The sequence below is a fragment of the Lepidochelys kempii genome, chromosome 18 (assembly GCF_965140265.1).
Source record: "Lepidochelys kempii isolate rLepKem1 chromosome 18, rLepKem1.hap2, whole genome shotgun sequence".
NCBI classification, from domain to species: domain Eukaryota; kingdom Metazoa; phylum Chordata; order Testudines; family Cheloniidae; genus Lepidochelys; species Lepidochelys kempii.
Genome location: NC_133273.1, coordinates 18,632,668 through 18,645,875, shown reverse-complemented (window position 1 = coordinate 18,645,875; position 13,208 = coordinate 18,632,668). Strand labels below are relative to the sequence as shown.

The 13,208-nt window shown below is 42.6% G+C and overlaps 1 protein-coding gene across 2 annotated transcripts in view; it reads left to right on the top strand.

The window, feature by feature from the left end:
• NADK (NAD kinase) overlaps positions 1 to 13,208 on the top strand; it is a 47,870-nt gene that overhangs the window by 20,628 nt on the left and 14,034 nt on the right. The window contains exon 3 of one of the 2 annotated variants that reach the window (XM_073316399.1): positions 8,274 to 8,357. In XM_073316399.1, coding sequence (XP_073172500.1) covers positions 8,274 to 8,357 — 84 coding nt within the window. Of the gene's footprint in view, positions 1 to 8,273; positions 8,358 to 10,480; positions 11,352 to 13,208 lie in introns of those variants that run through there. The other variant, XM_073316400.1, reaches the window with a different exon arrangement.

Sequence of the window (13,208 nt, the reverse complement as noted above, 5' to 3'; positions counted from 1 at the left end):
ATTACAAAGTTATATTCCCAGTTGTGCCATTAACTTTCTGAGACACCTTGATAAGTTATATAACCTCTCTGTGCCTCAAGTTAATCTTTAAATGGGTATCTATCCAATGTGAGGCTTTGCTTATGTTTGTAAAGCACTTTGATGCTCTGAAAAATGCTATGGAAATGCAGTTTTATATTTTATCAATCAAAAGTCCACTGGCTCTGTGACGTGCCGGCATAGTCCTTCTTAAATTCTATATAATCTATTCATGTGATTTGACCACAGACTATCAACAAATAATAATTTAAAAAAATTTGGTTTGGGACTAGAATGTCCGCAGAAGAAAAGTGTGTGTCTCAACTCTCCATCACTTGCCTGCCTCCCCTTATACTAGAGAGAAAATGCTAATATTGCTGAATCTAGAAATTATGAATTTTGGTTTTTTCCCCTCATTTGGGATTCCTTTACAAATTCTGTAAATTGACTAGTGACTGCCTTTGTCATATTGTAGTTGTTGGAAAGATTAATGTTAACAAACAAAGAAGACAGATTGATGGTAAAATAGGAATTTTTTGCGTTTGATATTCTATGTATCTCCGTGTACCCTCCTTAAATGTTATTGCATAATTTCAATCCACTATTTCTCAGTGGTGATGGTACATAAGCCACCTGTCTGCATCACTTTATAGTGTTTTCCCACATAATAATTCAGTTAATTATCAGAAGTTACACTTAATTTGGCTTCTTTAGCCTTTGACTATGCAAGAATTCTTTCAGTGGCTGGTGATGGAGAGAAAAGGAAGCATTTCTTTTTATGTTCCAAACAAAACTCTTGTAGGAAAAATACTAGTAATTCAGGACATGCACAAGGCCCTGATACTGCAAATATACACATGCTTAACTTTACTACTATGAGCAGTCCTACTGATTTCATGTTTAAAGTGCTTAAGTGTTTGTAGGGTTGGCGCTGTAGTGATAATAAGGCCTACAAATTTACCCTAATCATGAGTTCAGTTTGTAAAAAGTGAGTCTAAATTCATAAAATGTCACAATCTATAATAACAGATGTGGATGAGAACCAGAGAAACTTGATTAGTTGAAACTAAAGATGCCACAGTGATATAATCCAAGGACTGTTGAAGTTATGCTTGTTAAAAACCGATATGTGGAGCCAAAAATTAATGAACCAAAATTGGTGTGTCGTATATTAGGCCTAATTGGTGGACAAAATAATGAGGGGATGGGCTATTCTACCCATCAGTCACTTTTTGGATCCTTAAAAGAGAGAGGGTTTTTTTTTTTTTTTTTTTTTTTGGAGGGGCTGGATGGGTAAAGGAAGAACATTCAAGGAGAACAAACCAAAGCTACTGAGCAAGCTTCACTGTCATGTCTGGCACTCCTACTATCTCCTCAGTCCCTGGATCTTTTTTATTCTCATCCAGAGGGATGTCCTGACCAGATTGGGCCAGAGAAAGAGACATTGATTAAGTTAACACCTTTGGTCCATTTATTCTATCTAAATTAATACAACAGGGGTTAAATCATTTTGGCTTGTACATTGCCCAGGACCTGAAAATGTATTCAGGCATGGTGAATTTTATTGAAAATGGTTATCAAGGACCACACTACATGTCTCAGTTTAAGACATAGGGTACCTTTTAAATGTGCATACCTGTTAAGAATATATTTTAGGAGTGGGTGTTGTGTATCATGTACCATATATATCAATCATTTTGCAAAGCTTATTAGTTCTAAAATTGGATGCTTTACCTTTTCTGTAGGATCTTTAATGAAGGTATAGTGTTTTAAGAAAATTCGGAAACAAGTGTGCTGAATTAGGATGAATGTGTTTGTGGTTATATGGACTGAAGTCCCTTCGAAACTGATTCAAGGCAGTCTTTACAGCTGTCTAATCACAAAAAATACCACTACTGTTACTGCCGTGTCTCCCTGGAGCATGGCCTGAGAAAATTAAAAAGATATGAAAGAATAGGTTTTGGTCTTTGGCTTTGAAGTTCTGAATGTGTATCTGCAGCTGTTTTTGTATGTTGATTGTTTGGAGAACACTTAATTTGTGCTAAAATACTTTATCATTTAAAATGCAGATGTCCTAAAATACAGTATGAAAGAAGCCCTGGTAGCTTTCCTTCTTAGTGTTTTAAATATTTAACTAGGCACACGTGTTCTGTTGCAAAATGTTTAGTGAAGGCCATGAAACTATTGAACTATATAACAAAGACAGAACACAGACATTGTTTTGCTGGGCAATATTACAACTGGAATATATGTGCTGTTTTGCTTGTCTTGTTAGTGAAGCCTTCTTCAAAAATTTGCTGAGAGTCTCATGTTTGGTGTAGTGTCTTAATGTTGTGCTTTAACTTCAGGAAATTTGCTGCACTGCCTAAAAAGCTGTAATCACCTGGTTGATCCAACAGCTGAACACTCCTAAGTTCTCCAGATTCTTATTGTTGGTGGTTGTTGCTTAAGTATTGGTTTAGGATTACATGTTGTGTGGTTGGAAAAACCTTGTCTACTAGTCATTCATAATCTTTATGCATCCGATGAAGTGAGCTGTAGCTCACGAAAGCTTATGTTCAAATAAATTGGTTAGTCTCTAAGGTGCCACAAGTACTCCTTTTCTTTTTTTGCATAATCTTTACAGTAGTTTAGGAAAAAAACACTAAAAGTTGACTCTTAAGAATTATGTATTTTTAATTCTGATATGGGAGTTTAGATTTTTAACAATATATGCTTTCACTTTTCACTCTGTCGGGAAGAATTTGAAGTTTATATTGTTGATTTTAGTTTTTCATTTTTATGCTCAAGACTTCATTATTTCACAGTCAAGTGAGCTGATCTTCACCTACTATCTCTAGTGGACTTTTGTCCCATTACAAAACAGCACATCTACTAGCCTTTGCTCAGGAGGAAACGAGGACTGAAATAACAGGAATGTTGCGGGTCAGGATTGACGTGCACTGGCAGAACTGTGTAGGGGAAACTTCACTGTCACAGTGGCATTATTGAGTTTGTGGTGTTTCTTGTGTAAGGAATGGAGGTGAACCTGGAACAAGTCAAGTAAGCCCTGGTCTACACTAGGACTTTAGGTCGAATTTAGCAGCATTAAATCGATGTAAACCTGCACCCGTCCACATGATGAAGCCCTTTATTTCGACTTAAAGGGCTCTTAAAATCGATTTCCTTACTCCACCCCTGACAAGTGGATTAGCGCTTAAATCGGCCTTGCCGGCTCGAATTTGGGGTACTGTGGACACAATTCGACGGTATTGGCCTCCGGGAGCTATCCCAGAGTGCTCCATTATGACCGCTCTGGACAGCACTCTCAACTCAGATGCACTGGCCAGGTAGACAGGAAAAGAACCGCGAACTTTTGAATCTCATTTCTTGTTTGGCCAGCGTGGCAAGCTGCAGGTGACCATGCAGAGCTCATCAGCAGAGGTGACCATGATGGAGTCCCAGAATCGCAAAAGAGCTCCAGCATGGACCGAACGGGAGGTACGGGATCTGATCGCTGTTTGGGAGAGGAATCCGTGCTATCAGAACTCCGTTCCGGTTTTCGAAATGCCAAAACCTTTGTCAAAATCTCCCAGGGCATGAAGGACAGAGGCCATAACAGGGACCCGAAGCAGTGCGCCGCGTGAAACTGAAGGAGCTGAGGCAAGCCTACCAGAAAACCAGAGAGGCGAACGGCCGCTCCGGGTCAGAGCCCCAAACATGCCGCTTCTATGATGAGCTGCATGCCATTTTAGGGGGTTCAGCCACCACTACCCCAGCCGTGTTGTTTGACTCCTTCAATGGAGATGGAGGCAATACGGAAGCAGGTTTTGGGGACGAAGAAGATGATGATGATGAGGAGGAGGTTGTAGATAGCTCACAGCAAGCAAGCGGAGAAACCGGTTTTCCTGACAGCCAGGAACTGTTTCTCACCCTGGACCTGGAGCCAGTACCCCCCGAACCCACCCAAGGCTCCTTCCTGGACCCAGCAGGCGGAGAAGGGACCTCCGGTGAGTGTATCTTTTAAAATACTATACATGGTTTAAAAGCCAGCATGTGAAAGGATTACTTTGCCCTGGCATTCGCGGTTCTCCTGGATGTACTCCCAAAGCCTTTGCAAAAGGTTTCTGGGGAGGGCAGCCTTATTGCGTCCTTCATGGTAGGACACTTTACCACTCCAGGCCATTAACACATACTCGGGAATCATTGTAGTGAGCTGTAGCTCACGAAAGCTCAAATGCTCAAATAAATTGGTTAGTCTGTAAGGTGCCACAAGTACTCCTTTTCTTATTGTAGAACAAAGCATTGCAGTGTATGTTTGCTGGCGTTCAAACAACATCCGTTCTTTATCTCTCTGTGTTATCCTCAGGAGAGTGAGATATAATTCATGGTCACCTGGTTGAAATAGAGTGCTTTTCTTCAGGGGACACTCAGAGGAGCCCATTCCTGCTGGGCTGTTTGCCTGTGGCTAAACAGAAATGTTCCCCACTGTTAGCCACAGGGAGGGGGGAAGGTTGAGGGGGTAGCCACGCGGTGGGGGGAGGCAAAATGCGACCTTGTAACGAAAGCACATGTGCTATGTATGTAATGTTAACAGCAAGGTTTACCCTGAAAGAGTGTAGCCACTGTTTTATAAAATTTTAAACCGCTTTTTAAACCGCTGTCCCTTTTATTTTCTCCACCAGCTGCATGTGTTTCAATGATCACAGAATCTTCTCCTTCCCTGAGGCTAGTGAAGCTTAGAAAGAAAAAAAAACGCACTCGCGATGAAACGTTCTCCGAGCTCATGCTGTCCTCCCACACTGACAGAGCACAGACGAATGCGTGGAGGCAAATAATGTCAGAGTGCAGGAAAGCACAAAATGACCGGGAGGAGAAGTGGCAGGCTGAAGAGAGTAAGTGGCAGGCTGAAGGCAGGGCTGAAGCTCAAATGTAGCGGCATCGTGATGAGAGGAGGCAGGATTCAATGCTGAGGCTGCTGGAGGACCAAACCAGTATGTTCCAGTGTATGGTTGAGCTGCAGCAAAGGCAGCTGGAGCACAGACTGCCACTGCAGCCCCTCTGTAACCAACCGCCCTCCTCCCCAAGTTCCATAGCCTCCACACCCAGACGCCCAAGAACGTGGTGGGAGGGCCTCCGGCCAACCAGCCACTCCACCACAGAGGATTGCCCAAAAAAAGAAGGCTGTCATTCAATAAATTTTAAAATTGTAAACCTTTTAAAGTGCTGTGTGGCATTTTCCTTCCCTCCTCCACCACCCCTCCTGGGCTACCTTGGTAGTCATCCCCCTATTTGTGTGATGAATGAATAAAGAATGCATGAATGTGAAGCAACAATGACTTTATTGCCTCTGCAAGCGGTGATCAAAGGGAGGAGGGGAGGGTGGTTAGCTTACAGGGAAGTAGAGTGAACCAAGGGGCGGGGGGTTTCATCAAGGAGAAACCAACAGAACTTTCACACCGTAGCCTGGCCAGTCATGAAACTGGTTTTCAAAGCTTCTCTGATGCGTACCGCGCCCTCCTGTGCTCTTCTAACCGCCCTGGTGTCTGGCTGCGCGTAACCAGCAGCCAGGCGATTTGCCTCAACCTCCCACCCCACCATAAACGTCTCCCCCTTACTCTCACAGATATTGTGGAGCACACAGCAAGCAGTAATAACAGTGGGAATATTGGTTTCGCTGAGGTCTAAGCGAGTCAGTAAACTGCGCCAGCGCGCCTTTAAACGTCCAAATGCACATTCTACCACCATTCTGCACTTGCTCAGCCTGTAGTTGAACAGCTCCTGGCTACTGTCCAGGCTGCCTGTGTACGGCTTCATGAGCCATGGCATTAAGGGGTAGGCTGGGTCCCCAAGGATACATATAGGCATTTCAACATCCCCAACAGTTATTTTCTGGTCTGGGAATAAAGTCCCTTCCTGCAGCTTTTGAAACAGACCAGAGTTCCTGAAGATGCGAGCGTCATGTACCTTTCCCGGCCATCCCACCTTGATGTTGGTGAAACGTCCCTTGTGATCCACCAGAGCTTGCAGCACTATCGAAAAGTACCCCTTGTGGTTTATGTACTTGGCGGCTTGGTGCTCCGGTGCCAAGATAGGGATATAGGTTCCGTCTATGGCCCCACCACAGTTAGGGAATCCCATTGCAGCAAAGCCATCCACTATGACCTGCACATTTCCCAGGGTCACTACCCTTGATATCAGCAGATCTTTGATTGCGTGGGCTACTTGCATCACAGCAGCCCCAACAGTAGATTTGCCCACTCCAAATTGATTCCCAACTGACCGGTAGCTGTCTGGCGTTGCAAGCTTCCACAGGGCTATCGCCACTCGCTTCTCAACTGTGAGGGCTGCTCTCATCTTGGTATTCATGCGCCTCAGGGCAGGGGAAAGCAAATCACAAAGTTCCGTGAAAGTGCCCTTACGCATGCGAAAGTTTCACAGCCACTGGGAATCGTCCCAGACCTGCAACACTATGCGGTCCCACCAGTCTGTGCTTGTTTCCCGAGCCCAGAATCGGCGTTCCACAGCATGAACCTGCCCCATTAGCACCATGATGCATGCATTGGCAGGGCCCATGCTTTCAGAGAAATCTGTGACCATGTCCTGATCACTCACATGACCGCGCTGACGTCGCCTCCTCGCCCGGTATCGCTTTGCCAGGTTCTGGTGCTGCATATATTGCTGGATAATGCGTGTGGTGTTTAATGTGCTCCTAATTGCCAAAGTGAGCTGAGCGGCCTCCATGCTTGCCTTGGTATGGCGTCCGCACAGAAAAAAGGTGCGGAACGATTGTCTGCCGTTGCCCTGACGGAGGGAGGGGCGACTGACGACACGGCTTACAGGGTTGGCTTCAGGGAGCTAAAATCAACAAAGGGGGTGGCTTTACATCAAGGAGTATTTCAGGCAGGACTTCACGGAGGGTTCCAATAAGAATTGGTGCACCTAAGTTATTGTTCTTATTGGAACAAGGAGGTTAGCCTGGCCTCTGATTGATACATGGCTAGATTTACCTCGCTGCACCTTCTCTGTCAGTGACTGCAGTGTGACCTAGAGGAATGAGTCCCCTAGACAGGGGAGGGAGGGAAGCAAATGAATACAAAACAAATCTGGTCTATTTCTTGTTTTGATCCACTCCATCTATCTTTTACGTCTTTGGCTGGCAGCAGACGGTGCAGAAGGACTGCATGCCATCCACATCTCATGGCTGCTCGGCAGAAGATGGTACAGTACGACTGCTAGCAATCCGTATCGCCTGCCTGTTCACCATAAGACGGTTCAATAGGACTGACTGCAGGACTAAAGAGAATGACCTGGTCAAGTCACTCCAAATTTAGTCCCTGCGCCCATGTCTGCCCAGGCGCTCCCAGCCGACATGGCCAGGAGCACCTCAGACATGACGATGACGGCTACCAGTCGTACTGTACCGTCTGCTGCCACAAGGCAATGGGTTGCTGCTACTGTGTAGCAATGCCGTACCGCGTCTGCCAGCACCCAGGAGACATAGGGTGACGGTTACCTGAGCGGGCTCCATGCTTGCTGTGGTATGGCGTCTGCACAGGTAACTCAGGAAAAAAGGCGTGAAACGATTGTCTGCCCTTGCTTTCATGGAGGGAGGGAGGGAACGGGGGCCTGACGATATGTACCCACAACCACCCGCGACAATGTTTTAGCCCCTTCAAGCATTGGGATCTCAACCCAGAATTCCAATGGGCAGCGGAGACTGCGGGAACTGTGGGATAGCTATCCACAGTGCAATGCTCCGGAAGTCGACTCTAACCTCGGTACTGTGGAAGCACTCCGCCAAGTTAATGCACTTAGAGCATTTTCTGTGGGGACACACACACTCGAATATATAAAACCGATTTCTAAAAAACCGCCTTCTATAAATTCGACCTTATTCCGTAGTGTAGACATACCCCTAAGTCTATTTGGTACTAGGATACTAGAAGTGTAGTCATATGCTATGTAGAAATATTCAATACACAGTCTAGATGAGCTTCTACTAATGCTTCAACTGCAATAATCACTGAAGACAACATATGGTGCTCAAATGCAGCCCCGTAGATAACATCAACTGCATTTTTAACTTTGTGTGTGCAGTTTTTTGTACAGAATTACGTTGACTTGCTGATCAGCTGCATACTGAGACTTTAGAAATGAAATTTCCCCCACCTTTCCTTTTTTAGCATTAACTACTTCAAAGAAACAGGTAATTTGGATAATGAATATAATTCATTCCTACTTCAGCTTTCCCTTACATGTGTTTCATTTTTCAGGAGGACACGCTCCTTGCATGGACCATGCCCAGTGACCACATTTGGACCAAAGGCATGTATGCTGCAAAACCCTAAAACTATAATGTAAGTGCCTCTTTTTAAAATGCACAGTATTTTCATCCTACATTCAGGAGAATATCTTGATCTGTGTTTTTAATCAATATCTATTGTATTTTACCCAGTGCTTAAACAAAGATTTTTTCAGTTAGCTTAAGATGTGCCTGTGTAGAGTCTGATGCAGCCAAAAATCTATGTACCATTTGCACCACACAAGCCCTGAAAAAACATCTTGTGAGGAGGACAGATAGTGTACATTGAACTGGACTAAAATCAGTGTGCTTATTAGCTTAATCTTTGTGATTTAGAAAAACATATAAATACAGTCTTGTAAAGTCATTGGTTTACTCATCCTATATCTGTGTTTATGATTCATATTTTTTTGTCAACTTAAAAAATCACATTTATGCATTATCTCAGAGTCATATTTCTGCTACCCCCTATGTTTAACTAGCTTTTCTTGTGCTGTTAGTGACAGCAGCCAGTTATCTGGGTTACATTTCTTTAGGGGTTGCTTTAACAAAGTGTTTCAGGAATACACCACTTTCTTCCCAGCTCTGTAATCACATCAGCCAACTCCCTCAGCACCCTTGGATGCATTAGATGCGGACCCATGGACTTGTGTATGTCCAGCTTTTCTAAATAGCCTGTAACCTGTTCTTTCACCACTGAGGGCTGCTTACCTCCTCCCCATACTGTGCTGCCCAGTGCAGCAGTCTGGGAGCTGACCTTGTCTCTGAAGACCAAAGCCAAAAAAGTATTGAGTACTTCAGCTTTATCCACATCATTTGTCACTAGGTTGCCTCCCCCATTCAGTAAGGGTCCCACATTTCCCCTAACCACCTTTTTGTTGCTAACATACCTGTAGAAATTCTTCTTGTTACCCTTCACATCCCTTCCTAGCTGCAAACTCTGATTGTGCTTTGGCCTTCCTTATTACACACCTGCATGCTCGAGCAATATTTTTATACTCCTCCCTAGTCATCTGTCCAAGTTTCCACTTTCTGTAAGCTTCCTTTTTGTGTTTAAGCTCACCGAAGATTTCTCTGTTAAGCCAAGTTGGTTGCCTGCCATATTTGCTATACTTTCTGCACATCGGGATGGTTTGTTCCTGTGCCCTCAATACAGCTTCTTTAAAATACAGACAGTTCTCCTGTACACCTTTCCCCCTCATATTAGCCTCCCAGAGGATCCTGCCCATCAGTTCCCTGAGGGAATCAAAGTCTGCTTTTCTGAAGTCCAGGGTCTGTATTCTGCTGCTCTCTTTTCTTCCTTTTGTCAGGATCCTGAACTCGACCATCTCATGGTTACTGCTGCCCAGGTTGCCACCCACTTCTACTTCTCTTACCATTTCTTCCCTCTTTGTGAGCGGCATCCTTTCTTTTATTCCTTACTGTTGGGATTCTTGTGTTACTCTACCTATAAACTGGCATTTTTCTCCATTTAAAGAGGGGGGAGAGACAAAGATTTGCATAGGCATTGTGAAGTGCAGAAACTGCTAATTGGTATCATGGTGTGGTAAATGCTTCTTCCCCTGTGCTGCTTAGTTTCAAGCTGATAGTGCTAGAGTTACAATACTGTAGTTGCAGTTCACGAATTGAGCTTTGCGTGTGACACCTGCTGTAGGTGAAACTCAGCTCAGCCTGGCAGTTTTGCTTACCTCATGCACTGCTGGTAAAGTGAGTGCAGAAATAAGGCATTACTTCAATTCTTCAGGTGGTCTTGGCCAGTGGACATCGGTTGCATAGCATAAAAATTATGCCTATTTCTCTTGAGAAGACGCTGAATTCATTCCTAATTTGGTAAACAGGAGTAGGATGAGAGAGAAGGTAAATACCAATTTGGACTAACTATCTTGGTAAACACCTCTTTAAAATAAGTTGGTGGGTGCACTGTTACTGTAATTCAGTGGTTCCCAGACTTGTTCCACTGCTTGTGCAGGGAAAGCCCCGGGCAGGCTAGGATGGTTTGTTTACCTGCCGCGTCTGCAGGTTCGGCCGATCGCGGCTCCAAAGTAAAGTGATCTGGATTTTTAAATGTGCATTTAAAGTAGTAATTTTTCCTCAAAGTGTGTTGGTGATTTTTCCAGTGAGGGTGTGGAGGAAATTGTGATCTGCAGGCAGGTCTTTAACTTCCTTATGCCCTCTGTCAGCAGGAGTCTGTGGCTCAGACTGTAATTTGTTTAAAGTTTCGCTTACATCATGTATTTCACCACCTGATTGTGGCAAATATACTCCTCCCCATGGGCTGACCCAGAGCTGTACAATATAATGATAGTACGTCAAGATTAGTCCAGTACAGAGACTGTAGGCAGTACTAAGAGCGCTCTGATTGCCAAGAAAAAGACAGCTCATGCAGTGTTCAGAATTGCTGGGGAGATAAGGACATTCTCAGGTCATCAGAGTGAAAGGCTGTTTAGAAATCTAAACTGTAAATGATAGTTTCAGCTTTTAAGAATTGTATTTTTAAAGTCAGCTATTTTTCTGATTGTCATTTAAAATACTTTCTGCAAGAGGAATGTAACAGAAAATCCTACACTAGAGTGCGAAGGCAGCACTTTATATAAAAGCACAAAATCTGAGTCTTTTTCAGTTCTAGTGTTTGACAGAATTGAAGAGTTTGTTTGTGAAAAAGCTATTGAAATGACTGAATGGAATGAATTTTAATGAAGTCAAATACTATATTTTTGGTAGCTTTTAGGCTCAGATAAACTTCTTTGAAAGGGGGTTTTGCAAATGAAAGACATTAGGATGTGTCTAAATACTTTTTTTGTAGCACTTGTATAAGGAATTTTTCTGTGAAGCAGCAAAAACATTTTATCAGGACTATTTGAAACGTTCACCTGGATATCAACTTCAGACAAAAATGATTTGTTTAAGGTAGCAGTTCAGTTAAAAATGATTAGGTCAAGGCCTTTTCTGGAGTTCTGTTTATTGCACTTGCACAACTTTTGAAGAAAGCCATGAAAATCTTTAAGCATGTTATGCATGATCCCTCGTTTAATAGAACTGCACGGAAATGGTGAGTACAGTGAAATAATAAGCTGTTTGTCTTGTTTGTTTGAATAAAGTCCATATGAGTTCCGATGTATTCTCAGATTACTAAGTGACATCGTACTGATACAATCTGCAGTTTTTACAGCTGACAGAGAACCAGCCTGATTATGTTGAAATGTCTTTATCCTGTTTCTTTGTTACAGAGATGAGGATATTCTAATTTACTTTCTGAAAACTTGTAGAGGAGAAACAACACTGCTTCCTTCATGGTCATTAATGTTGAAAATGACTTGTAAAATTTGAATCCCTTTTCCCTTTGCAATTATTTTTGCAGCAATTCAAAATTAATCTCAAATGTGTTGCTTGTGACTTTTCTTCATTGTTCAGTTCCTTACTCCTTCAGGATTTATTTTTAATAACAGTTCAGTTAGTAGTTTGATGGTGAAATTGGAGGAGATTTTGAAGTGTGTAGTTACCTTAGTTTGTGATGACCTTTGAAACACAATTCTTTGTCTTCAAAACTAAAACATCTAATAGGATTAAATATAGTGGAGAAAAGGATGGAGGAAACTGAAGACCTTGTAGATGGTATGGGGTAAATGAGTTCTGATCCCTGTTCTCACTTTTACGTTCTGTTACATCTATATAAAAACTACAGTACTGTTTGTCAGTGACTGTGTACTTGGTGTTTGGGTATTTCACTACAGTCTGTAGTTAATGCTACATATGTACATACAATATACGTATAAGCAATTCTGGATATAGGAGCTGATCTTTTCAGCTTTTATCTTGCAATTCAGGATAGCTTCATGAAACTTTGACCCTATGTATTTTGGAGATGCTAGGGGATATAAAACAGTTGTGTTTGTTTTAACCCTCTATCAAAAGATGGCTATTCCAAATATGTTTGCAAATTTGGCTTGTTCAGCATTTGCATTAATCCACTTTTCTGCCTAGATTACATCTACAGCATATGGAAAAAGATGAGATGCTTATAAACTGCTAAGGACAAGTGTAAAATGATTTACTTAGCTTTAGCTAAAGAAATAGAGCAGAATGTAGATGTGTTCCCTAAATCAGCTAAATGAATTATTGATCCACAGTTGTTGCTTCATATTTAGGGTTGCAACTGAGGTTCCATTACAGATTTTTTTCCTTCCCAAAAAATCCACAAAAAGTTATATTAGTCTAATTGTTAGATTAGATCTGAGGCTAAGGTTCTTTTTGTAAAATTAGAAGTGAGTTTGACAAAGTGACTTGGACAGTAAAATTTTTTTTTTTTTTTTAAGGAAAATATGCACTCTCATCCAGCAAGAACCTTAGTGAAGTTTTTGTGTAGGAATAGAATCAAGTGAACAGCTGTTTAGCTAAGCTAATTAGTTAGGCCTTCTGAATAGCACTATTGTAATATCTCCCAAGAGGAAATATAAAATGTTTACGTAGGTAACTTCCCAGACTAGAGCTGAAATATTTAAAACTTCCCTTTTACAATTCTTGACTTGTTTTGGTTTTAATGATTTCAGATTGAGAGTCTCATTGATTAAAACTGTGTTTACTGTTCTTTAGATTGATATAGACCCGTGCTGAATATTAGTGTTGGATGAAAAGCATAGGTAGTCTTTCATGTTACTGCTTCCTCAAATTTTCAATTTAATGCTTCACCACTCTGATAGTCCAAGTGGAGTGGCCCCTAATGCAAGAGACGGGGAGCACAGTTGCTGGAAGTCTGTTAGGGTATGTCTACACAGCATCTACACACCTGTGGGTGGCCCATGCCAACCAACTTGGACTCACAGGGCTCAGGCTGCAGGGCTGTCACAGGGCTGTGTAGACTTCTGGGCTCGGGCTGCAGTCCTGGCTCTGGGATCTGCAAGGCAGGAGG